The following is a 27263-nucleotide window of genomic DNA, read 5'->3' as shown; positions in this document are numbered from 1 at the left end:
TGATCTTGCAGCGCCTGGAACACCTGCTGCATGGATGCCGAGAGGCAGGCGCCTTCCTCCAGGGAGCCCTCCAGGCGGTGGAGTCCAGGGGATGGCCAGAGACAGCTGAGGTGAGCCTCCTTCACCCTCCCACCCTGCCGCTCCCCCCCCCCCCCGCTTCCTGCACCCGGGACAGGCTGGAGAGGCCCTCCAGTGGCCAGACGGACTGGCGTTCCTGCACAACAGGATTCTCTCAGGCGAGGTTTAACCAGAGGCAGAACAGGCAGGAGCAGGCCTGGAACTGTGGCCCAGGGGTCGCTCTTTTGCCTGGTAGCCGGTGGCCAGCACAGCCTAGCCAGTGGACAGCATCTTGGACTTGAGATGGGGACATGGTGGCCTGCCCAGATTGGCAGCCTGAGCTGAGCAGAGAGCAAGCCGTCAGGTCCCCTGGCTCCTGAGCCCTCTTCGCTCTGAGAGCGAGCGAGCGAGTGAGCAAGGGGCCAGTGGCTGTCCACCTGCAGATTCGCCACCTTGTGTTCAGTGGGGCAAACCTTTGCTTGCAGCCGTCGCCTCCTTCTTGGTCGGACAGACCATACCGGACTCTTTGCGGGGGTTTTGGGAGGGGCTCCCTAGGTTTAAGGAGAAAGCTCGGGAGGGAAACCTGGTGGTGTTCGGGAGAGGGGGGAGTGTACACCCTGACCAGAGCTGCTTCCTCTTCCCAGAAGGCCCAGGCCTTGTTGCAGCGTGACAGGCAGTTAATGAAGACGGTCTTGGAAGACCCACGGCTGGTTCGGTTGCAGCTGGAAGGTGGGGCACTCCTGGCCCGCCTGAGGAAGGACGTCTCCTCCGTGATGGCTCTGTCGGAGGACTGCCGGTGAGTTGGGTGGGAAGGCTGCTGCCCCTGTCGCCAGGAGGAGGCGCCCGTCCTGCACAAGCCTGACAAGAGACGGGAGCCCCGGAGGACGAGTCCTTGGAGCCGCCGTCGCCTGCTGCTCCTCGCCAGGAAGACTGGGGAGGGTCTGCTGGGCCGTTCCCTCATTCACCAGTATGTCCAGGGCACGGAAGCCGCTCGCAGGAGTGGGAGCAACCCCCCCCCCCCCGGGGATTCAGAGACGGCAGCTACTGGGTTGCACTGACAGGAACGGGAGCTGCAGGCCGGACCGATCTCTCTGCCGTCTTCTCTTTTCAGGTATGCCCTGGAGGGGGCCACCACGCTTTACAACCAAGTGGACGAGGGCATCCACCAGCTGGTGTTGGTTTCCAACAAGCGCATCCAGACCCTGGAGCTGGTGATAGACTTGGAGGCATTTGAAGATGCCTTCCAGGAGGTGGGTGCCAGCGGCTGACGGGTTCAGGGATTTATCGTCTGCTTCGGGGGGGGTGTCTCCTGGCTGGGTGTGAGACCAAGGCATGCACACGAACAGTCCAGCAGACCCTTCGCCGACCTGTCAGGTGGGGAGTTGCGGCCGCTTCTGGGTCTGTCGAGGCCGCCATAGCCAGAGTGCTTCCGACCAGTTCCACTTGGCAAGGAGCGAGCAGGCTCTGCATGAGAGATCAATGAAATGCAGAGCTATACAACCCAGCCACAGGTGTTGTTCCAAGAAGAGCAACCTAAATGTTTCATCAGCATCACCATCACCATGTTTTCTCTACCAAATAAGCAGTATCTACAGTTATTGGCCTGCCTGCCAATGAAAGACATAAAAGCCGCCTAAGGACATGTGGTGGAAAGGAAAGCCTGGAAGTAGAGGCCATCAGGGGTTAGCAAGGGTTGGAGGCAAGGAGCCTTCCCACCCCGGTAGCCAGCTTCCCCCTCCTCCCAAGCACAGGGGCAGCTTTCCCTCCCTCAGGTGCCTTCCTGGCTGGGAGGAGACGTCCCTCACGGACACTTGCTTTGGCTTCCTTTTCTCTTAGGTCAGCAGCTGGATCGAGAACGTCGGCCAGATGCGGCTCGTGGAGCTGAGCGGGCAAGACGGTTCTTTGGAGGCTGTGCTTCAAGTGCAAAGGCAGTTCCAGGACTTTGAAGTTGTTGCAAGAGTAAGAGAGTCCCGCCGCCCCTCTTCTTCTGTGGGGCCCAGTCTGGCCCCCTTGGAGGGCATGTCTTCTTTGCCACAGGGCAGCCCTGCAGAGCCATGGGGACGTTGGACCCAAAGAAAAACCCCTGGCTGCACATCTGGCATATCCCATCCCCAGCTTGGAGTGCTTTGGTCCCCAGAAAGGATGGCCACGAGGCCCCAGGCCCGGCATGCAGCTGCACGTGGGAGCTGCTTCCGTGGCCAGGCTGCCCCCCAAGGGAGCGACTGAGACAGGATCTGCAAGGAGTCCCCGTTGGTGTTGAGCTCCCCTGATTTCTGGTATTTAAGAAAGCCCCAAAGTCATAGGTTTCCTTCCAATTTGGGCGCTGCGGGCCCCTTTTCACTCTCCACCCCTGCCGTCTTCTTGAGAGTCAGGCCAGTCTCCGTGGTGTCACAGAATTCTCTCGGGTTTTCTAATCCCTCACAAGGCCTCCGTGAGACTCTTGGTGCATTTTGTGGTCTAGCTGAAGGCAGAGGCCAGCCCCGAGGAGAGGGGGAGCACTGTGGCCAACGGGCAGAACCCCAGTGGGCCCTCGTGGCTTTTCTCAGGCCAGATCCCTGCCAGAACAGCTCAGCCTCAGCGGCATCTCACCTTCCCAAACGGCTCTCGCTGTTGAGGGCCTGCTGTGCCCTCGCATGCGGAAAAGCTTGCAGGAGAGATACAGATTGCAGCTCCTGCCTCCCCACAGCTGCCCAAGAAGCTCTGGAGACCGTTAGTTTTACATTTCTCTGCTTCTGCAGAAATGGCAGTTTGCATGGCTGTAGCTGATCTTCTCTGACCTGCTGGGGACTGAGACCTTCTTCTCTGCAGTTTACAGAGGCTTATGTTGACAGGATGGGGCCTTCCTCCCAAGGTTGGGGAAAGGTTGGCCTAGCCTGCCCTCGGGGCCCTCGGCAGCCATCAGAGAAGCTGCCCGCAGGTCTCGGCGACCTCTCCAGGCTGCACTGAGGTCCCTCCTTTGCTCTGTTTCCAGGGATACTGCCACAAAGGTTGGGAAGCTCTGAAGAGGATGGACAGGTGGGAAGGAGGCTTCTCCACAACGGAGCTGCATGCCAGGTGTGGAGCCAAGCTGCAGGCCCGCCGTCACCACCTGCAGGAGTTCTGCAGCCAGCTGGAAGCCAGGAGGTGCTGGACAGAAAAGGCGGTCAAGCTCTACACATTCCTGGATCGGGTGAGTTCCATCAAGGGGGGAGTTGGCACGCACACACACACACACACACACACACACACACACCACACACACACACACACACACACACACACACACACACACACACACACACACACACACACACACACACACACACAGAGAGAGAGAGAGAGAGAGAGAGAGAGAGAGAGAGAGAGCCTCTCGTGGAAAGCAAAGGTCATCCCTGAGCCCTGGCCCCTCTCTTCTATCCTTGTGCAGCTGACGACGGCAGTGGGGGCCCTTCCCCCAGCTGAGAGCAACCCCCATCCAGCCCCCTGCCTTCCCGTCACCAGGGGAGAGTCCTCCTCTGTCTGGCATTTCGGCCGCAGCTACCCAGCCGGCCACATTGGCTTGTGAAAAGGCTCCTCTCCCTCTGGGCCTCCCTCCTGGGCTCCCGTGGCCTTCGGGTCCTCGGCAAAGGATGAGGGCGCCCAGCCCGTGCAAGGGGCTTTCTGTGCTGCTGGCGCTATGGAGCCTCATGACAGAAGGACAAAGGTAGATGCTGTGCCTCTTCCCTTTGCCCTGTGCTGGTTTCCTTTTAGAGCCAAGGCAGGGGGTTGTGTGTGTGTTTGTGTGAGAGAGAGGGGGGGGGAGAGGGAGAGAGAGAGAGAGAGAGAGAGAAGGGAAGGGAAGGGTCAGGACTAGCACTCCTTCCTTTGGAAGGTGGACAGAGGAACGATGAGGGTCTCTCCTGACCGCCTCCCCAGCATTTCCCACATCCAGTTCCCTGCTGGGTTGGAGCGTCTGCCTTCACTGAGGAGGTTCTTTCCGGCCCCTGGGAAAAAAAGAAGAGTCCCGACAGGCAACCCGCGAAGGCCTCCAGTCCCAAAGGCAGGGCCGTGGCGCCCTCTTTCGTCCGCAGGAATCCCGCGCGTCTTGATGGCAGCAAGGCTCGGCTCAGGTTCCCCCTGTCTATTCTCATGGGCCAGCTAGCCAAAGGCGGGCTCTCCGATGCAGCTGTTAGGGGGATTAGTGGTCGCTCTTTGATGGAGAGAGTTCTCCAGAAGGGCTCCTTGTTGTCCTTCGGGGAAGGGTAGCATTTAGAGGTGCCTTTAGGCTCCGTCTTGGGCCCGGGTTTGTCCGCTGTCTTGGGACAAAGGAGTAGAGAGAGTTCTCATCCGATCTAGGGGTCACTGAGGCCTGGGCAAGATAACTGGCCTCTCAGAAGGGAGGGGGCTCCCCTGACCGAAGGGGCAGCTTAGCCCAAAGGAGCCAGAGGACCCTCAGCACGTTCTCTCGGGTGGGGCAGTTTGAACAGGCAACACGCTCACCGGCTCCTCCACACTCCAATGCTCTTTACCTGAATAGGGCTGGAGAGAGATGACTTGCCCCCCGTTGCCCCACGCAGGGGCTGCCATCGCCCCTAATCCCATCACGGCCTGCCCCACGGAGCAGGCCTGCTTGTCTGCCCAGGGTTCACGAAGGGCACTCGAGAGAAGCCCAAGAAAGGCTGGGCTGGGGGCTGAAGGCAGGCACTCAGGGAGCCGCCGAAGAGGGAGGTGGAGGGATTCCCTCCGGTTCCAAACAGGGCCTTATGCTTCTGGTCCCTTCCCAGGGCAGGCTTGGGCTCCCCCTTGCAGCCTGGCAGAGCTGCGTGCAGAGTCCGGCTGGCAGTCCGGTGGGCGGCAGGGCTGGTGCAGCTGAGCCTTGGACAGAGAGAGACGCTGTGTTGTGCCTGAGCCGCAGGCAGTCCAAGACCCTCCCTGTCTTATGGGGTGTGTGTGGCTGAATGCTCTTTCTCTGTGTCCCCCCCTGCAGGCGCACAGCTGGGCCCTGGAGGGGATGTGGCACCTTGCCCGCCTCAGCCTGGAGGACTGCAGCTCTCCGGAGCCTTGCTCAGCAGCCGTCGCGTGGTGGCAGGGCTACCAGGGGCAGCACCCCGACCTCAGTGACGCTCACTTCCGGGAGATGAAGGAGGCCGCCGTGCAGCTGAAGAGCAGCCAGGCCCTTCAGCGGTGGCACTCTGCATGGTCCAAGTGCCAGGAGGCCAGCCGGGGCCTGGAGAGGAAGCTGGGGGCTGTGCTGAGAGCCGGGAGGTCTGACTGGGAGACATCATCCTCATCATCCCTAGGGCAGGAGGAGGAGGAGAAGCCGCCGAGCTGGCCCAGCCAGGAGAATTGGCTGCCTCTGGAGGGGGCTGCCCACCCACCCCTGCCTCCTGAGACCGCTCCTGGCCACCCATCGGGGTGGTCCAGAGGGAAGGGGTTGGGCGGCTGGGACCATCTCAGACCCAGGGGGCAGGGGGCGCCTGCTTCCTGCTCGAGTCCGTTGCTGGTGGAACCGCCTGGGCAGCCCAGCTTTGCCTGCGACGAGGAGGTCATGCTGAGGGGCCTCCCGGAAGGAGCCCCAGAGGCAACCCCCTCCTGTCCCCCCACCCCAGTCTCCGCAGCGCAGCTTTTCCCCAAACGGCCCCTGCGGAAGGCCCAGAGCTTTGACCTCGCCTGCACCGAGAGCCTGCGCGCTGCCTGCCAGCGGACGCTGAGCGAGCCGCCTCACTGTGGCAACACAGGAGTCTTTATCAAAGGCCTGGAAGTCAGCAGCACGGAGATTGCCGCCCGGCAGCACCCGGAGGCCTCGTCCGGCTGGGTGCCAGAAGAGCGGAGGAGCGGCAGCGTCCCCCTGATGGAGGCCAAGAGCAGGGCCAGGTAGTCTGGCTGGGCTGTGGGCCCTCGGAGGCAGCCGGCCCGCTCGCTCGGGGCAGGTCTGATCTGGGGCCCCAGCCCCACGGGGAGGGGGGGTTTCCTGGGGTTCCTTTAAGTCCCCTGGGGCGGTGGAAGCCCAGGCGGGGGTGGGGTGGGGAAGCAAAGAAGCAAGGAACGCCCGGTGGCATCGTGGCAGGCCGTGGCAGTTCCCTTGCTGCCAGGCTCGTATGTGGTTGCACGCCTGCCTTCATCTGAAACGTATGGGTTTATCTGCCTGCCCCTTGGCCCAAGAGGATCTGAAAGCTGATTACAAAAATAATCAGCACAACAGATTAACAGATTCTGCTCAGGCAGGATGTTGGGATGGGCAGCGTGTGGGCCCCATGCCCCCTCGCAAGTTTCTCCCAAAACTGTACCACTAGAAGTTAGTAGCAAATGAATAATAGACATCAAAGCAAACGCAGGAAATGTCGACTTTAAATGTGTGTGGTTTTTTTGGCCATTTGCCACTGAATTTTTGGGCCCAAACTTGGGAAACACCATTCACATTTCCTGCTAGCTTGAATGGCTTTTGCCACTTTACTGCTGAGATTTGGCTTATTGGCCTATATTAGATTTTAGTGGCGGCGGCGGCAGCAGCTGGAGGGTGTGGCAAACAGTGGGTTCCAGGGGTGGGGGGACAATTGGCCCCCATCCCTGCCCTACCCTGCATCTCTGGGGTGGGTTACTTGTGGATGGAAGGAGAAATAGTCAGGAAGTGGGAGGAGGCTGCCCTGCCAGGTGGCCTCTGAAGTCTGCAGAGGAGGACATTGTGCTGAGCCTGGTATGAGAAAACAAGGGAAAAGGAACTGCAAAGCAGAAAGGGTTGCTTAACGCTGGCCAGTGTTCCTTGCCTTGTGCTGCAGGCTGGTGTGTGTTGTGCGGGTTCTTCCAAGGACAGCTGGGTCCCTATTGCACCTCTCCTTCTGCCCCACCCACCCCACAAACTCTAGAGGGCCTGGAGGATCGGTTCCCTCTTGAAGTGGCACTTCCACCTGCTAGACTTTGGTGCTTTGGTCCAAACCACTGGAATGAGGACGAGGGTGGTGCTTCATTGAGGGAGGGGGCTATATCCTCCCCACGGCTGGCCCAGATGGCTAGTGAGGGGCAGAGGGGGCTGGTGGGGAGGGGGAGCCGTTTTCTCCTAGCACCAAGATGTGCAAGGAAGTGGCAGTCTCGCCCATGTTGCTCTGCAGCACCTGCGCATCAGCCGTGGCCTGTGGTGGACAATGCCCGGGGTTGCCTTCCGGCATCTGGAAAGCCATTGCTGCTGGCCCTTCTCCTTGTGGGTTCTTGCTCAGGAACTTCCTGACCTACCCTGTAGCCCAGGCGATCCTCCTCTTGACCCCTTGCAGGAGCCACCATCCCAATCCTGGACATCCTTTTACAAGAATTCAACGTCTGTTCCTGGGCAGACCTGGGCCATCTTTTGCAAAGGTGCCTTACGGGAGGCGGTGCTGCTCTGCCAGCGGCTCTCGGGGCACACGCAGCCACCGGATCTGAGTGCCCTCTTTTCTCTCTTGCAGCCAACTCCGGCACATTGTGGACGAGATGGTGAGGACCGAGCGGGAGTACGTGCGCTCCTTGTGCTATATCATTGAGAGCTACTTCCCTGAGATGGAACGGGCAGACCTGCCCCAAGACCTGAGGGGGAAGCGGAGCCTCATTTTTGGGAACCTGGAGAAGCTCTACGACTTCCACAGCCAGTACTTCCTGCAGGAGCTGGAGAACTGCTGCAACCACCCGCTGCGCATCAGCCACTGCTTCCTGAGACACGTAAGAAGCCCTTCCCCCCCCCCCCGGCCACTTCTGTGCACTGGCTTGGAAAGAGAGCTTGGCGGTGATGCACTGCCTGTGAAAATGGGTCCCTTAAGCCCAACTTAAGTGTAGAAGCGGGGCGGAGGCGACCTCTTTCCTCAGGGTAGTTCCATGAGGGGCTGGTTTTGCGAGGAGGATGGCAGGTTGACCTCTTCCAAGAGGTGAGGGCTTCTCCTCTTGGGCAGCGGTAGGGCTTCCGCCAGGGGGCGAGAGGCAGCCCCCTTTCCAGCCTCTCAGGGGCCCTCTTAGGAGAAGTGCACGGGCGGCCGAGTGTTCTGGCAGAGGGCTCGCGTTCTCCTCGTAGACCAAGCCCAGGGCGACCTTCCTGGGGAACCGTGGGGTGTCCCTAGGGGAAGCAGGTGGTCTCCCAGAGCTTTGCCTCCCTTTTGCAGAAAGACCAGTTTGGGCTCTACGCCCTCTACAGCAAGAACAAGCCCAAGTCCGACTCGCTTCTGGCCGGCCGAGGAAACGCCTTCTTCCGGGTGAGTCCTTCTGACGGAGGTATTGGCTTCCGTGGGGATCCAGCAGAGATTCAATGGTGCATGTGTATTTGTGTGTGCGCATGCGTGTTTGGCCCTCGGCTCGCCTCGGCTCACCTGGCCCTTCTCGGGCACCTCTGCCTCTCAGTTCAAGCAGCTGCAGCTGGGGGACAAGATGGACCTGGCCTCCTACCTTCTGAAGCCCATCCAGCGCATGAGCAAGTACGCGCTCCTCCTCAAGGACCTGATCAAGCACTGCGGGGAAGGCCAGGAGCAGGAGCTGGCCTACCTGCGAGCTGCCGAGGAGATGGTGCGCTTCCAGCTGCGCCATGGCAATGACCTCTTGGCCATGGACGCCATCAGGAACTGCGATGTAAGTCGTCCGCCAGGAGAGCTGGGCATGTGGGGAAGGGCAGGGGAGGGGATTGCCCCACTCCACGCCCCCCCTGCCCCTGCCCCCCCATGAAGCTTGCTGCCAGCAGCAGTTGCAAGATGCTGAAGCAAGGCCTCCTCAGGTGAGAAGCCGCAGCAAGCCTTGTGCCAGGATAGGTGCTCCACCAGAGAGGGGTCAGCCGGTGGCCCCAGGGGTGGCCCCTGTGTGGAGCAGCTTCAGGTCACAGGAAAACAGCTGCTGAGGGCAGTCGACCGACCGAGCCCCTTGGCTGGGAAAGGGGGCGGCCTTCTTCGCCTCCTTGAGGGCACAGGGCGTCTCGTGCGGGCTCTGCCCTTCCCGCCTCCCTGCCAGGTGACTCACCCCGTGGCTTCTGCCTCCAGGTGAACCTCAAGGAGCAGGGCCAGCTGGTGCGGCAGGAGGAGTTCAGCGTCACTGTCGGGCGCAGGAAGTGCCAGCGCCACGTCTTCCTCTTTGAGGACCTGATTCTCTTCAGCAAGCCCAAGCGGGTGGAAGGCGGGCTGGATGTCTACATTTACAAACGATCTTTTAAGGCAAGGGGGGGGCTCTGCCCAGCAGTGGATGTGCCCCTCCGGGGGGGGCATGAAAGGGGCTGCATGTAGGGGTGCTCTCAGAAGGCTGTGAGGAAGGACATGGGGGGTGGGGGGGAAGGGAGGAGCACATCACAGTGGTCTGGACCGGGCTCTGTAGGAGCAGGGGCCGCTCTCTCTCTCTCTCTCTCTCTCTCTCTCACACACACACACACACACACACACACACACATTCAGTAGGGCCACATCTCTCGTCCTACACTCCACTTCCTCTTCCATCCCTGCAGACGGCAGATATCGGCCTGACCGAGAATTCGGGAGAGAGCGGCCTGCGCTTTGAGATCTGGTTCCGGAGGCGGAAGTCGAGCGACACCTACATCTTGCAGGCCAGCAGCGTGGAGACAAAGCAGGCCTGGACCCGCGACATCACTAAGATCTTGTGGGATCAAGCAGCCCGCAATAAAGGTACGGCTCTGGGACCACCGGAGAGGAAGACACCACGTCCCCCTCCGGCAGTATCGGGCCCGGCAGGTTCTTTCCCAGAAGCAGACTTCCAGGAAGGAGTGGCCCAGGAGAGCAGCAGGAGGGAAGGTAGCCCGTGGCCCCACGTGGCCTGCGGTGGTCCACCGTCAGCCCTGAGTGTCCTCAGGGAAGCAGGACAGAACGGGCCGCGGGGACAGGAGGGGCAGCAAAGGTCTTCCAGGCGTCCTCTTCCGGTCTGCAGCTGCCCTAGGTTCCCCTGGCATGCAGAGCCCGGGTCCGTGGTGGAGGCTGCCCCCTCCTCTCACCCAGAGGCATTCCCTGCCTGCAGAGCTGTGACAGAGGGCACCAGAGCTGGCCTGCTCCAGGTGGGCCTCGCTTGCTTCTGAGTAGGTCTCAGAGTGTCTGGATGGGCCGTGGTCAGGCTGACTAATACGAAGTCCCTATGCGGTGAAAGGTCAGTTCTTTGCCTCTTGGGGCTCTTTCTTGCCCAGGGTCAGTCTTGTGGCCTGGTTGAAGCTGGTGCTTCTGCCCGAGAGGGGAGCCCTCCCCGGGGGGGGGGGCATCCTGCAGCCCCTCAGGCCCAAGCCACGGGGCTTCCCTTGGGCTCTCGTTCCTGCGGGCTGGCTCGGCTTGAGCTCCGTGGCTGTCCCTGCCCCACTGCCTGGAGAGCCCATCTGTCTGGCCAGAGAACGTTGCTGGGCTTTGGCCAGGGAGGTCCAGGAGGATGCGCAGCCCTTCACGGTGGTTGTCTTCCCGCTAGAAATACGCCGGCAGGAGATGGTGTCCATGGGTGTGGGGAACAAACCTTTCCTGGACATCAAGCCGAGCGAGGCGGCCATCCACGACCGGGCCATTGACTACATCATGAAGGGCAGAGGTCAGTGCGGCTGGGCCTTGCCTCCTCCTGCCCCCTGCCCCCTGGCTTTGCCTCTGCCGGGGGTTCCACGCAGCACCGCCAGCCAGGAGCTGATCCTTTGGTGTCTTGCCTTGTGCCAGGAGCACGAACCCGGGCATCCATCGCCGTCTCCCTCTTTGACCACACCAGTCCATTCACGAGATCGCAGGCTCCTCCTCTGTCCGCCGGCGGGCCCTCCTCCTGCTCTGTGCTCGGCCCTCTCAACCTGCACCTGCACCTGGATCGGGCCCTCTTGCCAAACCTGCTGTCCACCAGCCGCTCCTTTGAGGTGGAGTCCTGCCTCGAGGAGGATGAGATGGAGAACGAGACCAGCAGCCAGCCGTCCATGAGTACGTACCGCGGCGGCTTCCCTGTCTCCGGCCCTGCCCTGGACTCCTGCTCCTCCTCTGGCTGGCGGGGGGCAGGGGGGCTTTCCTACGCTGTTTCCCCTGGATGAGCTCGTGGTCCATCTGCAGTCCCCTCAGCCTCAGGATGCTGCTTGCTAGAATCAGGAGGATCACCTGAGCAAACTCTGCTCAGCCTCTGGGGGCCTCCTTCCATCCTTCCACCCCCCTCCCTCTCTCTGACCTCCCTCCCCTCAAAGCCGTCATCTCCCTGGGGTGGCACCGGGCACCTTGGTTCCCCCCCCGGGAGGGACGTCTCCATCAGAAAAGCCTGGTCCTGACGGTTCCTTGGTCCCCTCGGGGTCCTGACGAGGCCTTTTTCTCTTTTCCTCTCTGCTCCCAGCAACCGAGAGTTCGGAGTCCTCCCAGTGCCTGTCTGGAAGTGGCTCCAGTGGCTCCGACAGTGTCTGCGTGGCCCGTGCTCCCCGGGAGGGCTTCTGTGACGACCGGGGCTCTCCCCTGCCCCTCCTGGCAGGCCCTCCTTTCCCTTCGCTGCCCGAGGAGGAGAAGCCCCACTTCCCCAAGAGCCAGTACGTCTCTGCAGTAAGTGCCGTGCAGGATCCTCCTGAAGCCAGAGCGTTTCAGAGGCACAGTGTGGCTGAAGCCCCTCCCTGAGATGTCCCTTCACCTTGGCAGAGGCGAGGTGGGGGGGAAGACCCTCCACAAGAGAGGCTGAGGTCTTGGCGGCTGGGATTTGCCTTCCCTCTAGCTGGTGGCCTTGCTCACATACTCAGGATGCCTGCAGGCTCCTTCGTCTGTGCCGGGGCGGGAGGGGGGGAGGGTTGCATGTCGTGATGGCGCGCTGGGCTTCTCTGGATTCTGGTCCCTTCGTGGGAGGGGAAGGAGAGCCTTCCCTCCCTTCCAGTGGGAGCCCCCACCCCCCACCCCCAAGAGCCTCTGACCACGAGTGATGCTGTGTTGCAGGTCTGAAGGCCCATTTCCCTGCTGTTCCAAAGGAGCCAGGAGGAAGGGACCGGACTGTTCCCCACACCACCCTCGGGAGGCCAGGCCCCAGGGAGGACCGCCTGTGTGTGGCCCGTGGCCAAAGGTCACCTGAGTGAGTGGGCCGCCCCTCCGTGGGCCACTCCTCCCCACCTTCTGTGCCAAGGAGGCTGTGGGGCAACCGTGTCCTCCTGATGCTGTGTTGTGACTCGGCAAGGCAGCGGCTGGGACTGATGTTCTGGAAGGTGCCCCGAGCCTCCATAAAAGGCGTGGAGGGGTTTTTTGGGGGGACAGTGGGGCTCCGTGGGGTGGGGTCTGGCAGGGCCCCTTCTCAAAGAACGGCCGTGCATCTGGACAAATGGCCATCGGAGAGAGAGAGTGGCTGGTTGGTCACTCGGTGAGTGCTTTTCTACCACAGGCTGCACATTTTAAAGGTTTCTAAAGCACAGAAAGAAAGGAAGTATTTATTTTCCAAAAGCAGAGCACCGTTCTCTGTTCGTTGAACCTTGACCTCTGGACCAGTTCTCCTTGTTTAGCTTTTGCCTGGACTTAGGATAATTTATTGCTTTGTCTTTCCTCTCGAGTTCTTGGTTAGCGGGCTCCACAGGTGCCTCCTTGACTCCCTGGCCGAGCTCAGTCACCTGGCCAGCCCCTGGGTGGGTTCAGCAGCCCCCTCTGACAAGCCCTTTTTGTTGGGGGCCAGGAGATGAGAGAGCCTGCTCTGTCCATGCAGTGGAATTGGGGGTGGCGGGGAATGGGCAGCACCCCTTAGCAACCCCAAATTGGTGGCAGGGTGTGTGTGTGCATCACAAGCTGAAGATCTCTTTGCCTTCAAGAGAGAAAGCAGCCCTGGCCTTTCTTCCTGATTGCATTGCTTTCGATGTGCAGGCAGCTGCCTGTTTCACAAGGTGGGGCTACTCTTTAAACATCTGGCGCCCCTCCCCTGCGGCCCCACCCATCACTACACAGCCTCCCATCTCCCTCCTCTGCTCCAGGAGAGTCTCCTCCATTCCCAGCAGGGCCCCCAAATACTCTGCAGGAATTCACCCTGCTCCGTCTCTTCCTGGGGGCAAACAAGCGCAAGGCCAGAGGGGGTGGAGGAAGTGTGGAGAGGGGACCGTTGCCTCTCGCCCGGCTTCTCTGAGGAAGGGCTGACAGGAGAGTTGGGAGCATCTCTAGGCCCCTCGGGGACCCCCTGGCCCTCCTTGGCTTGAGGGTGTGATCGCTGTTCTCTGCCAGGGTAGTTCTCTGGCCAGCCTTACTTGTTCCTGTTGCCTTCAGAAAATCCACATGGCCCTTATGTTATTCCTGTACTTAATAGACTGTTTTTGCCTCCACTTATTTCTACTCCTCTTTTTACCTGGTGTTTCATTCCAGAGACCTTTCACAGAATAGTACACGGAAAATGGCTGGACTGAGATTGATTTAAAAGTTTCCATGTTTTGGGTGATATTTCTTGGTTAGTCTAACAGATGTTATGGAGGGAAAAGGTGTGTTAGGAAACTGGAGGGATCCAGGAGTGAATTGGGGTTCAGCCTTTATCTCACCAGGAGCTGAAATGCCTCAAATTGTTTTCAATTTTTTTCATTGAGGAAGGAAGATCCAAGATTATTGTGTGCCTGGCACCAATGGAAAGTTTGACTGAATTATTGAATAAACATGTTTCTTCTACTACACTGTTGATTATATAGTTATTTCTAAAGGAAATTCTGAGAAGTGCGTAGAACAGGTGACATGAAGCCCAGTCTTTCCCCCTGATGCTCAGTGGTTGTTATCCCAGGGGGTGAGGGAGACAAAACCACCACATCAGTCCAGCCCCTTCCTATGGAATATCTGAAGGAGGAAGAGTCTGGTCACCCAGGAAGGACCTCTGGGGGGGGGGGGGGTACTGCATTCCTCCAAGGGGGGGGGAAGAACTGATGGGTGTAGAAGGGCTGCCACAAAGCCCCGCTCAGCCTCCCAGAACCGTTGAGTGCGAGAGGTTGGGTGGCTGCAGGGAAAAGCAGGCAAGCCCCCAGAGTGGACTGGCCACTGGAAAGTGAGGGGCTAAACTGGGAGGCAGACAGGAGATCCCTCGTACTGGGGAAGCAGTGACACCCGGGGACGGGGGGGAGAGATCCCCAGGCCAGCGTGCCTTCCAGGGGCAGAGTGTCCTGGGAGGGTAGTGTTTCATCCCAGAGGTTCCCCAAGGGTCAGCCCCTAGGGCATCCATTCCTTCCCTTTTTTGAATCATTAAAAATCATAACATCCAAGGCCACTATGCAAAAACAGTAACACTGGGGAGTGGGTTCTAAGCAGAAAAGTGGTAGCCTTTTGAAAGATGAACCGGCCCATAAACTGACACTCAGCACAAGGGGTGCGGTGAACATGTCCTCCATGCGCAAACGGCCATGTCACACTGCCTGCCGCAGAGGACATGCGCCTCAAAAAGCGTTGGTTCCCCTCCCGCTGCCTTGCTGAGCCTGGAGGAAAGACAGAGGGAGAGAGGCCGCTCTCGGAGGCGGAGAGAAAAGGGGGGCCCCAGCTCCTGGGTATGCGTTCATCTTCCTCCTCCGTGGCCTCTTAGTGGCAGGCAGGACTCAAAAGGCCCTCGTAGGGAAGGGCCTCCTCGGTGCAGCACGATAGGAGGCCACCCTCGAGGCTGCCAGGAAGGGCTCGTGGCTCTTGCGTGTCCCAAAAGAGACCCACGGACAGGAGGGTGGGGGCAGCGGGGAGAGCCTGGGCGAGAAAGACCTGCTGCTGCTTTCTTTGGGGCGTCGCAGGGGGTGCCGCGAGACCAGATGGAGGAGCTGCCAGAAGCCAAGGAGGACTTTGCTTTTATTGAGGCTTGTGCAGATATTTCTCTAGCATGAAAAGGGAGAGGGACTTGAAATAGCCTTTCTTGATCAGCAGGTCCATGCAGCAGCTGTACTTCCAGGCAAATGGCAGAGTGAACTGAAAAGGAAAAAGCAGGACAGGCCAGCTCCCACGCGGGGCCAAGGCGAGGCCCCTGAGGCACCTCTTGGGTGTTCCTCGTCTACCCCCATCCCGAAAGCCCGGCGCTTCTCGCCGCGCACGAGGGTCACCCCGGCTGGTCCTTTCCACGCGGAAGGCAGCCAAACCCTCGTTCGGACTTACTTCGATCCACCGCGTGAACGTCTCGTTGTGGCTTTTGGCCTGGCTTTTGGCCCTGAAAGGCGCCACTCCCAGCAGGCCAGCCACAAACTCCTCTGCCGAGATCTGCAGGCTCTGCAAGAAAGGAGGTGCCTTTTGGGCGCCAGTCTCGCTTGCCCTCCTGCCCTTCTTCGTTGGCAGAGGAGCCGGCGGGGTTGCCGGGGGCCCTTCAGAGGGCCTTGGGAACTGCCTGGAAAGCAGGCACTGAGAGGGTGGGCTCCCCTCTGCCCCCAGGGGGCCGCTGCGGGGGAGAGACCCCGGTGAGGGTCGGGGGTTCTGCGGCTGTGCTCCAAATCCTCCGACCCGGTCCAGCCAGGCTATCCAAATCTGAGCCTGGAGTCGAGGGGGAACATCTTCTCTCCAGGATGAAGAGAGAGCCTACGGCCCAGTCGAGGGCTCTTGCCAGCCCACCGAGGGGCTCCGTAAACCCAACAGAAGTGGCCTCAGCTTACCCACAACCTTTGCACAAGTCCCTCGACTTTGGCCGTTGTTTCCCGGGAATCCTTCTGCCTTATGGAGTCCAAGATGACATCGGTGAGAAAAGCATGGCACTTACGGGCATAGAAGATCTCCTCTTGGGACAAGGGGAAGCTCAAGAAGACCACCTCTGAAAGCAGCCAAGAGTCAGGGCACCTCCAGTTTCCCCACACACAACCCCCCAGCAATTTAGCCTGCTCTTTCCTTACCCACGGTCTGCAATTAGCATTGCTAGATTTGTGCAGCCATCCACTCAGCTGATGGATGCACCCTTGCAGGCATCCCTGCAAGGACAGATACTTTCTGTATCCAGTCCTCTCCCCCAAGAACCCGTCCCCGTCCCCCCCCCCCCGAATGCTCTTTCCACACCAGACCCATCTAGGGTGATCACGCGGGCTGCACCTTGGGCCTCTGGTGGTGCAAGGGAGCTGGCTAGCTTCATGTCTTCCAGGCATGTGCTGTAGAGGATGCTGCCCTCGTGAGCCATGCAAGAGCCATCAGCAGCCACCACTGGAGGATGCTCGAGCTTCAAAATCAAGCCAGCCTTGCCTTGGGGGTTACCAGCGGCAGCAGCAGCAGCACTGCCGTCTTCCGGGAACGTCCCTAGACCGGTGTAGGTGGAATGGAAAAACACAAACAAAAACAAAAGTAAATGGTTAGCATGATTTTAATAAGGCGGCACATGTATCCGTGTAAAACGAAGCATTACAATGATTATCTGACCCTGCCCTCGCTAGCTTCCCAGGACAATTGGATGGCTGGGCATGGAAAGCAAGAGCGGCTGGTTGTCCCTCCTGCGAGTGAGAGACCTCCTTGCCATCATCCTCAGCACTGACTTCTTCCCCAGCTCAGGAACAAGGAGCCCCCCCCCTCACCTTTCCCTCTCTGGCGGCTCCTCGGCTCTGGCCCCAGAAGCGTCGTCGTCCTCTCCTCAGCAAGGCTTGGGCTGCCAGTCTGGCCACGCCAGCCCTCCCGCCCGGAGGGAGCTGGCAGGGACGGCCCGGCTTTCGGGGCCGCCTGGATGACAAGGCCGTGGCAGGAGGGCTCAAGGCCGCCGCCGGCTGGCGAGGGGCAGGGGGCTCTCCGCCTGGGCTCTTCCTCTGCCTTGATGCCGCTGGGTGCCGGCACGGGTCCGGCTTCGTGGAGCCTGCGGCTCACCATGTCCCATCCTTGAACGAGGGAGATGAGCCTCTGGATGGGGGTGTCTCTGGCGTCAGATCTCTTGGTCACGTTGCCTTTCTGCCCTCTTTTCCTCGGGGGGCTCTCCGGCTGCCTGCCGCTGCAGGGGTGACCCCAGCTGTCCAAAGGTGGCGGACCTGCTTCCCAGGGGTTGCTTCGCTTCGCTGCCTTAGTCGGGGAAGCCCCAGGGCTCTTCTCATTCTCCCCGCTGCCCTCTTTCATGCCTTCTGCATCTCTGTTCGCCCTCCAGTCCCTGGCGCCTTGGTCTAAATCCAGCACAATATGTGAACACTTGAGAAAAAAGAAGGAGAGAAGAAAGGATTCCTTTTTAAAAACAGCAACCTCTTATTCAAGGGACATTTACCTTCCCAAAGTCACTATGGTTTCCCAGCAAGCTTAGCCACAAGAAGTCCTGCCCGCCCAGTAAAAGCAGCAAAAATGGGATGGCGTGGCTGCAGGCGAAGTCTGGCAGCCGCCGGGATTTCCCTGGAGAGTGGAAATCTTGCTGGGTGAAAACATCAAGAGAGCTGCCACCACACTGCCATTTCAGCACATCTGTCCTTTGAGGACAACCACCGTGGGCTCTTGGAGTGTTTCCATACAGGTGGCTCTTCGCGTACCAGCCAAAAACCACGCATGGTGCAGCTATTCCACTGTTTCTCCTTCCCTGAATTTTTGTGGGAAGAAAGAAATTGAAGCAGTGATGGTATAAAGATGGAGCAATCACAAGGGGAAGGGGATGATGCTTGCCATGAAGGCTGCATGTGCTACACTGCAATCTGTCCTTTTATTTATTTATTTAAAAAAATTAAATTTGGACTACAGATGGCATACGCAGGCAGATCTAGTACTGATCTGGATTCTCAGTGCAGCAGTTCTGTCTGTCAAAGAGAAAGAGACACCCCCTCCCCCAGGGATGCCTTTATAAGGAGGCAAGGCGAGGCAAGACAGGATCTGTTCTTCGGTCCCCATGGGTCCTCTCGATCCTTTTCATAAAGAGAGAATCTGACAGCTTTGCCTGAGACACTCTCACTGCGCACGGGGTCCCATCAGCACTGAGCTCCACAGCCCCGTGCAGCCCCATGCAGCCCCACACAGCCACACGCAGCCCCACGCAGCCCCACGCAGCCCTGTACAAGAAAAATAAACCAAGGAGCATAAGAGGGAAAAAAAGAAAAAGAAAAGAGTGCAGGCACGCTTGGGGGAAATGGTAGGAAGCAAGATCCAAGGACATTGCCCAGATGGCAAAGAAACCTGGACCTTTGCATGGAACACATGCTGTGCCTGGAAAGACCCCCCTCCAAAAAAGAGACCTTGCCCCCCCCCTCAGAGTCCCAGGCTAATCACCAGAGACAAAGGGCTCCCTCCTAACCCCCTCTCCAGCCTTGCTTCCCTTCCTTGGAGGGAAGGAAGTGGAAGGGACACAAATCCAAGGAAACCTGGGAAACCGTTTGGAAGAGAGCGAGAGCGAGACACAGAGAGAGCGAGAGAGAGAGAGGACACACCACGTATCTCCTGGACTAAAGTTAACAGTCATAGGGAGGAGGAGGAGGGGGAGATGTCGTTACTTCTTGGGGATTTTCACCCGCCTCGTCTTCCTTCTCCGATACTGAAATCTCAAGATTTCTAAATGGGAAAGCCTCGCTTTGAGCATCTTGTGGTTGCGTCCGTAATCTGGAATAGAAAACAGGGACATTCACTGGCCAGCAAGACTTCTCTACAGGAAACCTTTCCTACTGCCCTGCATAATCGGGTACCTCCAAGGGCGATCTTCTCCTACGAAAAGACCAAGACAGAAGGTGATGGACAGAAAACCTCCGCCAATTTATTTACAAGAGAAAGAGACAGAGGAGGAGACCCCAGGGAGCCCCAGGCTTGGTGTAGAAAACAGGTCCGCCTCCATGGAATCGGAAAGAGGCCTCCTGCCTCCTGGAGGGGGGGGTCCCCTCCTCCCATCCACCGTGGGGCAGCAAGGGAGACATCATGCCCAAAGTGTCTCAAAAATGCCCTCTTCCTTTGTTGGCTATTCAACACCCAAGATACTCCCTGCTACCTTGAAGACCAACAAAGTTATTTTTTTCATTTTGGTTTGGGGTGGTTTTTTTTTTTTTACATAAGGTACCTGCAGACAGTCTTGAAACACATTTTGTGTTGTTTTTACCGGCACAGCCCCTGTCCCTTAGTTAGATCAAGAAGGAGAGAAATGAGAATACCTGTGCGTGTCATACTGGCAAAGGGCTTCCACAAGAGAAGGGATCTGGTACTCCATGACTTCCTGGCGTAGAAGAGACCATTCCCTGTCCATTGGAAAGAATTCATGATATAGTACTCTACCTGGCTCCATGGAGACCTCTCGTTCAACTTGCTAAAGCAGTAAACAATTATCTGTTAGAACCATTACTCTCATTCAAATACAGCCCATAACTCACAAGCCATGACAGGGAAATCCCACTCTCAGATGCACAGAGCAAGGAAGCTGCTCTACATCCTCGAATGAAACACATCGTGTTCCAGGGCGGTGGTTCTCGACTTAGAGTCACCCAGAGGTTCTTAGACTAAAACTCCCAGAAGCCTTCACCACTTGCTGTCCTGTTCTGGATTTCTGGGAGTTGCTGACCAAGAACATCTGGGGACCCAAGGCTGGGAACCACTGCTCCAGATGAACTGGGGAACCAGAGAAAGACTGCTTCTGGCCCCATCCAGAATGGCTCTTCTGGCGACTTTATGAAACAAAACAAACCAGCAAATTCTTCTCGAGATGCCACAGAACGCAGCACAAGGCAACATTTCCACTTACTTGAAGTCAGATGGTAAGAACAACTTGCCGAGTCTAAGGAAGTTAAGGACGTGTCGAAACATCTGCCCATCTCCATGAATGAGGAGGCTCTGGCCGTAAGCGATCCAAGATGCTTTCCGGCAGTTTGACAGCAGCTCTGGAAACTGGCCGGACAGAGAAAACCCAGAGGGGTGTGTTTGGAAATAGAGCCCCCCCCCCCGCACTCCTTGAGCCCCACCTTTTCCTCAGAGACACCACGTCTCCCTCTCTCCAGGAAGAACGTCTTTCCCTCAAGAGATCACAGCATATTGTCAAAGAACAGGCTTCGAGGAGAAATGGCTCTTCAAGGGGAACCAGGCTGCCACCCCAGAGCCTTTCAACAACATATGGAGTGTGTGTGTCTGTGTGTGTGTATGTCTGTGTGCGTGCGTGCATGCACGCTGCAGTGGTTTTGCATGCAGGAGGCCCCAGGTTCCTCTCAAGGAAGCATGTGGCCCCTCCACCAAAGTGAATCTTCTCAGCCTCCAAGGTGCAGTCAAAGAGTTTTCTGAGTCCTGAAGACTCACCATTTATTGGTGGCAATAAGCTTTTGCGGTCAGATGCATGAAATGTTATTTTGCAGCACAGACATAATGAAAGCTTCTGCATTGGGAAAAGGTGTCATGATTTCTGTTGTCGCTTTTGCCGTTCTTGGTGTCTGGGGAGCCCTTACGGTCTTCTCTCTGCCCAAGACAACTGGAGAGGGGCTATTATTAGGGCTGACAACGGGACAAAGAGAAATGGAACAAGGATATAACTGAGGAGAAAGCCATCAATTTCATATGTTATATTTAGAGACTTGATTTCATTGAGTGGTGATTTACTAGATTAGATTATTGCTGTTTTTTATATGCTTATATTATGTTGCTCTGATTTGTTAGCCACCCAAAGTTTTGGCCTGGCCACTAAGTGGCGAGGAGAGCAATTTAGAAAGAAGGAGAAGAGGAGGAGGAGGAGGAGGAGGTGGAAGAAGAGGAGGAAGAAGAGGAAGACGACACTGACAGCCTCGGTGGGTCTTGGCAAACGAGAGGGCTCCTGCACAAGCAGACCAGTGGCTCTGAGGTCTTGCTGGATCTGGGACCCTTCTCATCTGAAGCCCCACTGGCCCCAAATACGCTTCACATCTCTTTCTCTTTGGTTTGCATTTCACCGTTGATTTCCTGGTCGCTACAGGCTGCACATGAGTCAAGATTAATTCTCAGGAGAAGGAGAAGGACCCTACCTTTAACAAGGTCTGCAAGTAAGTGGCATACCAGTGACTTCCTACGTACACTTTTACAATGTGGTGGAGTGGGAAAACGGCCATTTCAGCTGTCCAGTCGGCACCTGAAAGCGAGCATTGCACAAGGACATGGTTTTAAAGGCAGCCTCAACGCGGAGGTCAGAGGGGAGGATAGGGGTGAGGAGAGGGGAGAGCTAACTGTGCCAGATGCACAAATCTCCTGCTTAAGGGTTCAATCCTACTGACAATTAAAAATGCTGTTATATCAGGTTTTCCTTTTTTTAAAAAAAGGACTCAATTTCTGGCATCCACGCTAAGTGCACGCATGCACAGAGTAATGTGCCAGGAGAGCAGGTTGTTCTGCTCCTTCTCCAGAGATCCCCATTTATTTTGAAGGGGATGTGGCATCAGTTCATTGGGATTGATGCCACAGATTTGAACGGGGCACTAGGAGCAGAAAAGTTCCCTTGCTGGCCTGCCCAATCGCCTCCCCCCCAGCCCATTTGCAAGTGAGGGGAGCAAGGCCGGCAAAGGAGCGGCTTTGCCAGTTCCACTCCCCCAGTGGGTTTCCAGGGCTGAGCAGGGATTTGAACCCAGGGCTCCTGTGTCCTAGTCCCTCACTCTATCCTCTACACTAGACTGGCTAAACAGACATAGCAGGAAATTATAAACCCTTTGGCAACCACTACAGACTGGAAAGGAAAATTCTCAAAGTACACCATCCCTTCCGTTCACACCCTGTTTACAAAATGGTCAGTGTCCCAAAGCGAAGTGTGCCCTTACCCTTTCCCACAGCACCCGTGGGCATCCTTTCTTTTAGATATATTTTTAAAGCGTCCTTCATGGGCTCATACACGGCGTCCATTTGATCCAGGTAAGCGCAGAGCTTGGGGAGCTCCGAGATGTTCCGGGTCAGGGGGAGTCGGCAGGTTCCCAGCCAGTTCCTTTGTAGACGGAGAGAAGCGGGCGTCCGTCAGGGCTTTTGCCGCTCTTCCTCTCCGAAGGCGCCCCCTCAGAGCCCTCCTCCCTCTTCCCTGCACCTGGCCGCTGTGAGTGACCAGGAGGAGGGAACAGATGGGGGAGTACGTGTGTGTGTGTGTGCGCACACACGCAAACTGGATCAACCCTACTCTTTGCTCCACAGTGATTTGGCTTTCCCCTACAAGACATGACCCGCAGGAAGGGTCCCCTTTCACGGGGTGGCCACGGCAAACTCTTAGGAGGGTTTCTTAAGCTCTTGTGGACGAGTCAGTCCCCCACTCGGGACGTCTCCTGGGAGGGAGGGAGGGAGGGAGATTTTCCTCATAAAAAGAGGAGGGTGGCGCAAATTCCTCAGGAGTGCCAGAAATGGCCTTCCCCAGAGACGTACGTACGTGACGTGCTGGAAAAGGACGCCGTTCCCTGAGAGGTAGAGCCGGTTTCCATCCAGGGTGCCCTCCACGTGCAGCTGCCCCAGGGCCGAATCTGGGTACTTGACCAAGAGGCCCAGAGCCATGGGGTACAAAGGGAGGGGGCGCCGGGCTGCCTTGGGAGCCCCTCGCTGCCCCTCCGCGTCCCTTCGCACGGAGCCTTGATCGTCGGCTCTCTCCTCTGGACAGAACCCTGGCAGAAAAGGCCCATATGGTGAGGAATGACCTTCCGGTTAGACTTTCCTACCAGGTCCACCACGGTCTGAGCAAAAGGAAGACCTCATGGCCCCAGTTATTGCATTTAAGAAACATCCCTGCAAATTCAAGGGACTCACACCATGCCTGCCTTTATTATCTCACAAAGCGAATGAGATAGGCTTAAACAGCGTTCTGCACCAAGATCCCTGGAAAAGTTACTTTTATTAAGGGAAGCAGAAATCCCAGGTACTAAACAAACAAGAATTTAAAATAAGCTCTGATATTAGAACAGTTTGCACAGTTCGAAATACATTAGAAGTGCAGTTTTTATGTGTTCTATCAGGAGCATAAAAACATTATTTTTATGTGCATACACATAAGGATTTACTTAAAACTGGGAACAGACCATCCTTTCTCACATCCTAATTGTATCCCCGGATACCCCCCCCGGGTCAAATACTTGGCCACTGTGACACAGAAAGTCCCTTTTACTTGAAAATTAATCAGTATGGAGACGAAAAGGTGAGTAGACCCACACCAGGGTTGCTCCGATAGCTCTTCACAGCTTCCATAACCTCAGGGATCCCCAAGGCCTCGGCTTCAGCCTCCAGGACCTCCATGCTGGAGAAATTGTCAGGCAAAAGAATCTTCTCCGAGCGAAGAAAATTAGCTAATTAAAACAGCAACACAGAAAGAGGTTGAAAGTCTAGAACAATGAAACAAAGCGCTGCACGGCTGTTGCCGCTTTCTTCTGTTTTAAGCAAGGTCACCTCAGATTGCTTCACTGAGGGAAAAACATGGGGGCCCACCGACCCTGAAGAAGAAGGAATGCCGGTGAGCACGCTGGATGCCAAAGGTGCCTCCTTCTGCCCGCTAGCCATCCACCGCGGGCACAGTTTCAGCGGACCGAGCTACAGAGTGCCTGAGCCACTGAAGTTAATTATAACTTCATTAACAGAAATTAATCCCTGGACAATAATCCTGCCCATGCCCCCCATTGTATGGCACCATCAGGAAAAGAGGAGCCGGGACGTTCCAGGGAGTTTAGGGCTGAACCAGACGGGCACAAGCTTTATGCCAGGTGAGCGTCTGGTGCCCCCCTCGCGAGTTCCTACCAGGGTCGTCCTCCAGACTCCACTGTGGAAGGCTCCTCTCCAAAAAATCTCTTCTTTCTCAGATTAACCTTTACAAACTAAGTTCTCTTGGGAGCTTTTTTTTTCTAAGATCCCCCCCCCTTGCCGCCCTCGCCCCCCCCCCCCCCAGCCATCCAGCCTTCAAGCCCTGGGTCCAACCTCCTCAAGCCAGCCCCTCCTTCCCAGCCAGAGTCGCATCTTCCCCAGACATTCAGACCCGCTTCTGATCCTGAGGCTGGCCTGGCAGGTGAAACTGAGGCTGCAAGAGGAGGTGGGGAAAGAAGCAGAGAAACAGAGGGGTGGTTGATCTCCTTCAGGGCAAACGGTGCTTACCGATGAAGCGGAATTCGCTGCCCTCGCATTCGATCACCACGGCATTGTCACAGAGCCATAAAAGATTGTCGTCCGTGACCAAGGACGGGTGTTTCTCCACCTGCTCCAGCGGGAGGAAGCAATAGTGCACCTCGTCCTCGGTGTCCAGCAAGGGGGTGTCCATGAGCCCGAGGGGGGCTTTCTCCTGCAACCCTATCAGAAAGGGGGCAAAAAACAGAAGCCTGGGGGCTCTGGGGCAAGACCGTCCCTCCCTCCCTCCCTCCTCCCTCTGTGCTTCTGGCCCTTGGACTCTGTCCCTGCTCGTCTGGCTTTGGATGGGGAATCTCTCTGCCCCACAAGATTCGGCTGCCCCCAAACCTCTTCCCCTATTTCTTCTACCGTGAATGACCAGCAGTAAAAACCTGCTCTTCCCGCTTCTCAGGACAGTGCTAAGAGCGTCCTGCATTCTTGTTTTAAATCATTCACACTTGAGTACTTCTTCTCTGGTCACCCCCTAAATCCTAGAAATTCTTAGTATCTCTGATAATTACTGTACAGACAACAAAGGCTTCTCTGTGTGTTTTATTTGTTTGTTTGTTTGTTTGTTTGTTTTACACAAAAGCATACTGTGTTCATGTCTGCCACTGTGTGCCATGCCAGTTTGGACCAAGAATAGGTGGTTCCATTCAACGGATGCCCCCAAAACCCATATTACCTTTTATATTGCATGGGGCATTTTTTTCCTCTGAAAGAAGCTGCTCTGGGCCATTGACATTCCAAACTTCTTTGCATAGCTACGAAATCCCAAACTTTTCAAGCCCTTCCCACATGCCCGGCCCTTCAGGAAGGTTGTTCTTTTGTGTGTATGTGTGTGTGTTTGTGTGTGTGTGTGTTTTCCTTCCTGCCAGGCAAGTGGCCAGCTCCATCCACAGCTGCTTCTAAGAGGGCATTTAGCAGCATGCTGGTTCTCTGGCATTTAATTAACAAGATTGTAACAGTATTTGTTGCTGCTGTTTGATTTCAACAGATTAATTTTTTGGAATTGCTTAATGTGATTTTCTAATTCCTTTGATACGGAATTATACTTTACAATGTTGTAAATGGCATGGGGGGAAGTATATTTTGAAACACCATTAAACAATACACAAGGCAGATAATTTAAGAATTAAATGTTACCAGTAAATGTTGGACTCTTAAGAGGAAATTCAGCTGGCTTGCTGATACATTTCCGTGTTCTCCAGTAATTCATGGATGCTCTCTCTGCTATCGGTATGTCAGCAGGTCGGATCCGTAAATTATGTTTCCCTTCTTTTAAGTTGTCTAAAGTCTGTTAAGAGAAAGACCCATCTGCATGCACGGCCCTCCTAACAGAGCGCTAGAATAGGAGTGCGTTGGTCCCGTTAACTCCAGGCCCATGTAAATCTGGACCTTACTTGTTATCACAAGCAGCACTGCTAGGCTGAGCCAACACCTGATTTCTTTGTCCACCAAACTGCTTCACTTTGGGCAAACCTTTCGGTCCACTGGCCCCTCCTCCATCCTTGCCGTGTGCGGAAGCCCCGAGGGACCCTTTCTTAACTTGGCTTAAATAAAGACTGGGGCTTTTATTTCATGACACTTATAATTTCCTCCATGCAGGCTTGTCTGCATTAGTCCCCTCTGGTGAAGAGCCCAAGTGATTTCCCCCCACCCACCCCCAGAGGACTGTTGTGGGGGGGGGGAACAGACGGGACAGAGCAGAGCAGCAGAACCTTTCCAGAGGTCAAGGGACCTTCTCTGGTTGGCAGAAACACTTGACTAGATTTATCCTTTCCAAAGGGAACTGACTGGCATAACTGACCAGACTCCTGCCAGGATGGCCACCCGCTTGGAGCGCTGGGGTGTCCTTCTCGAGGAGCCCTCTCCTTCCAGCCCTCCTGCCCCATCACCTGAACCTGACCTGCTGCTCCACCTGCACCTTGGACGCCCTCGGTGTGAAGAAGCTGCCTGTGTCCAGGAAAGCCCAGACCCCGGAAAACCCCGAAAAGAAGGACCCGAAGACTCTGGGTGGCCTGTCTTCGCCCCCGACCCCCTAGCCCCCCCCCCCTCAAAGGAAAGCCCACGTCCGAGCCTCGCTTCCCTGGGAGCCTCTCCTGCCAGTGGGGCCGCCAGGAAGCCCTCTGGGGCTCCGAAAAAGGAAAGGGAAGCGTTTAGGCGGCGGCGAAGGCTGGGGGGGGGGGGAAGCCGCCCCCCCCCGCGCCCCTCCTGGGAGGAAGGGGGGGTAAGGCCGTCGGGCGGGGGGGCGGTGCGCGTCCGGAGGAGGTACCTGGAGGAGCGGGCCGAGCCGCAGCAGCGCCGCCTGCTCGTAGAGGAGGCTCAGCTCGGCGCAGCTGGAGCAGGAGAGGCGCCCCGTGTGCAGGTAGTAGTGGACGTGCCGGAAGGTGCCGCCGTCGCGGTCGAGGAACCAGCGGGCGTCCTCCGGCGGGAGGGCCAACCCCGCGGGCCCCGACGGCGGCGAGGACGAGGACGAGGCCACCGCCTCCCAGAGCAGGGAGTCCGGGAACTGGGCCAGCTGGCGCCGGGGCACCGAGAAGTCCCAGCCGCCCACGTTCAGCTGCACCTTCGGCGCTTCTTCGGCTTCCTCTTCTTCGGCTTCTTCAGCTGCTCCTTCCTCGCGGGCCCCGGGGGGCTCGGGCGGGGGCGCCGCCGGCTCTTCCTGCCCGGGGGGGGGAAGGGAAGAGAGGAAAGGGGGAGGAGGTCCAGGGGTTGCGGGGGGGGGTAGAGGGGAGGGGGGGCTGAAAGGCCTCTGGCCCCAAAAGCCCCCCTCGTCCCTCCGCGTCCCCCCCCCCGCTGCCCAGGCACCGAGGGGGGCTGATCGGAGTGGCCCCCACATGCTCAGAGGCACTCTCGCCCCTCTCCGGGGGAGGACGAAGGGGGGGTCTGCCGCCCCCTCCCCACAAGGGACCGAGGCCACCCCCACCCACCTACCCCACCCCTCCCTTACCATGCCGGCCAGCCTCTCTTCTCTCTCCGGGCGGCTCAACGGCCTCCTCGGGCGCGCGCGGCCCTCCGGCTTCTTCCTCGCGGGCGCGCAGGGGTTGGGGCGCCGCTCCGCGCGCGGCCGCCTGAGTGGGGGGTGGGGGTGTCCGGGGAGGGGGGGAGGGAGGGGAAGGCGAGGTCTCTCCATCCTTCGCGGGCCGCCGCGGAGGAGGCTCTACCTGGCAGGGCGCCGCCCTGGCCGATCGTCCTCTTCCCGAATTGAGGGAAGGCGGGGAAGCGGCTGCCAAGGGGGGGGACGGCCTTCTGAGGCTCTGCCCCCCCCATCCCACGGGTGCCCTCTCCTCCAGGAGCCCTGCCTTCCTCGCCCGGCCACCTGCTTTCCTGTGCTGAGCCCGCTCCCCCCCCCCGGTTTGGGACTCCCTGGGAGGCGGGGCTGTAACGTGAGAAGAGCCGTTCTTGGGTCTTGCATTCCTGACCCCCTCCTTCCACCACTCCCCC

At 57.7% G+C, this 27263-nt stretch overlaps 2 protein-coding genes across 2 annotated transcripts in view; one reads left to right on the top strand and one right to left on the bottom strand.

Annotated features, from left to right (window-relative positions):
- The window catches only part of PLEKHG4 (pleckstrin homology and RhoGEF domain containing G4), a 38020-nt gene extending 24456 nt beyond the window's left edge, over nt 1-13564 (top strand). Inside the window, exons 9-24 of the mRNA XM_078380553.1 lie at nt 12-110; nt 702-853; nt 1169-1307; nt 1894-2016; nt 3029-3226; nt 3464-3598; nt 5003-5889; nt 7452-7701; nt 8136-8225; nt 8371-8595; nt 8997-9167; nt 9452-9629; nt 10408-10524; nt 10644-10892; nt 11290-11489; nt 11871-13564. Coding sequence (XP_078236679.1) covers nt 12-110; nt 702-853; nt 1169-1307; nt 1894-2016; nt 3029-3226; nt 3464-3598; nt 5003-5889; nt 7452-7701; nt 8136-8225; nt 8371-8595; nt 8997-9167; nt 9452-9629; nt 10408-10524; nt 10644-10892; nt 11290-11489; nt 11871-11876 — 3219 coding nt within the window. The 3' untranslated portion in view covers nt 11877-13564. The remainder of the gene's footprint in view (nt 1-11; nt 111-701; nt 854-1168; nt 1308-1893; nt 2017-3028; nt 3227-3463; nt 3599-5002; nt 5890-7451; nt 7702-8135; nt 8226-8370; nt 8596-8996; nt 9168-9451; nt 9630-10407; nt 10525-10643; nt 10893-11289; nt 11490-11870) is intronic.
- A 1124-nt stretch (nt 13565-14688) lies between these two features.
- On the bottom strand, nt 14689-27159 carry KCTD19 (potassium channel tetramerization domain containing 19). Its single transcript, XM_078380486.1, has 16 exons — nt 26770-27159; nt 26092-26481; nt 24963-25113; nt 23808-23999; nt 22874-23011; nt 22108-22369; nt 21518-21678; nt 20735-20838; nt 19495-19637; nt 18911-18994; nt 18266-18371; nt 16394-16988; nt 15921-16121; nt 15494-15648; nt 15006-15116; nt 14689-14822 (listed from the first exon to the last, which is right to left on the bottom strand). Exons 1-16 carry the CDS (start codon nt 26950-26952, stop codon nt 14706-14708), a joined length of 3093 nt encoding a protein of 1030 aa, XP_078236612.1. The 5' UTR covers nt 26953-27159; the 3' UTR covers nt 14689-14705.
- Between the last annotated feature and the right edge of the window lie 104 nt (nt 27160-27263).

The sequence above is a fragment of the Pogona vitticeps genome, chromosome 10 (genome assembly GCF_051106095.1).
Source record: "Pogona vitticeps strain Pit_001003342236 chromosome 10, PviZW2.1, whole genome shotgun sequence".
Lineage (NCBI taxonomy): Eukaryota > Metazoa > Chordata > Lepidosauria > Squamata > Agamidae > Pogona > Pogona vitticeps.
The sequence above is the reverse complement of the archived record's forward strand: the minus strand, read 5'-3'. Positions and strand labels throughout refer to the sequence as shown.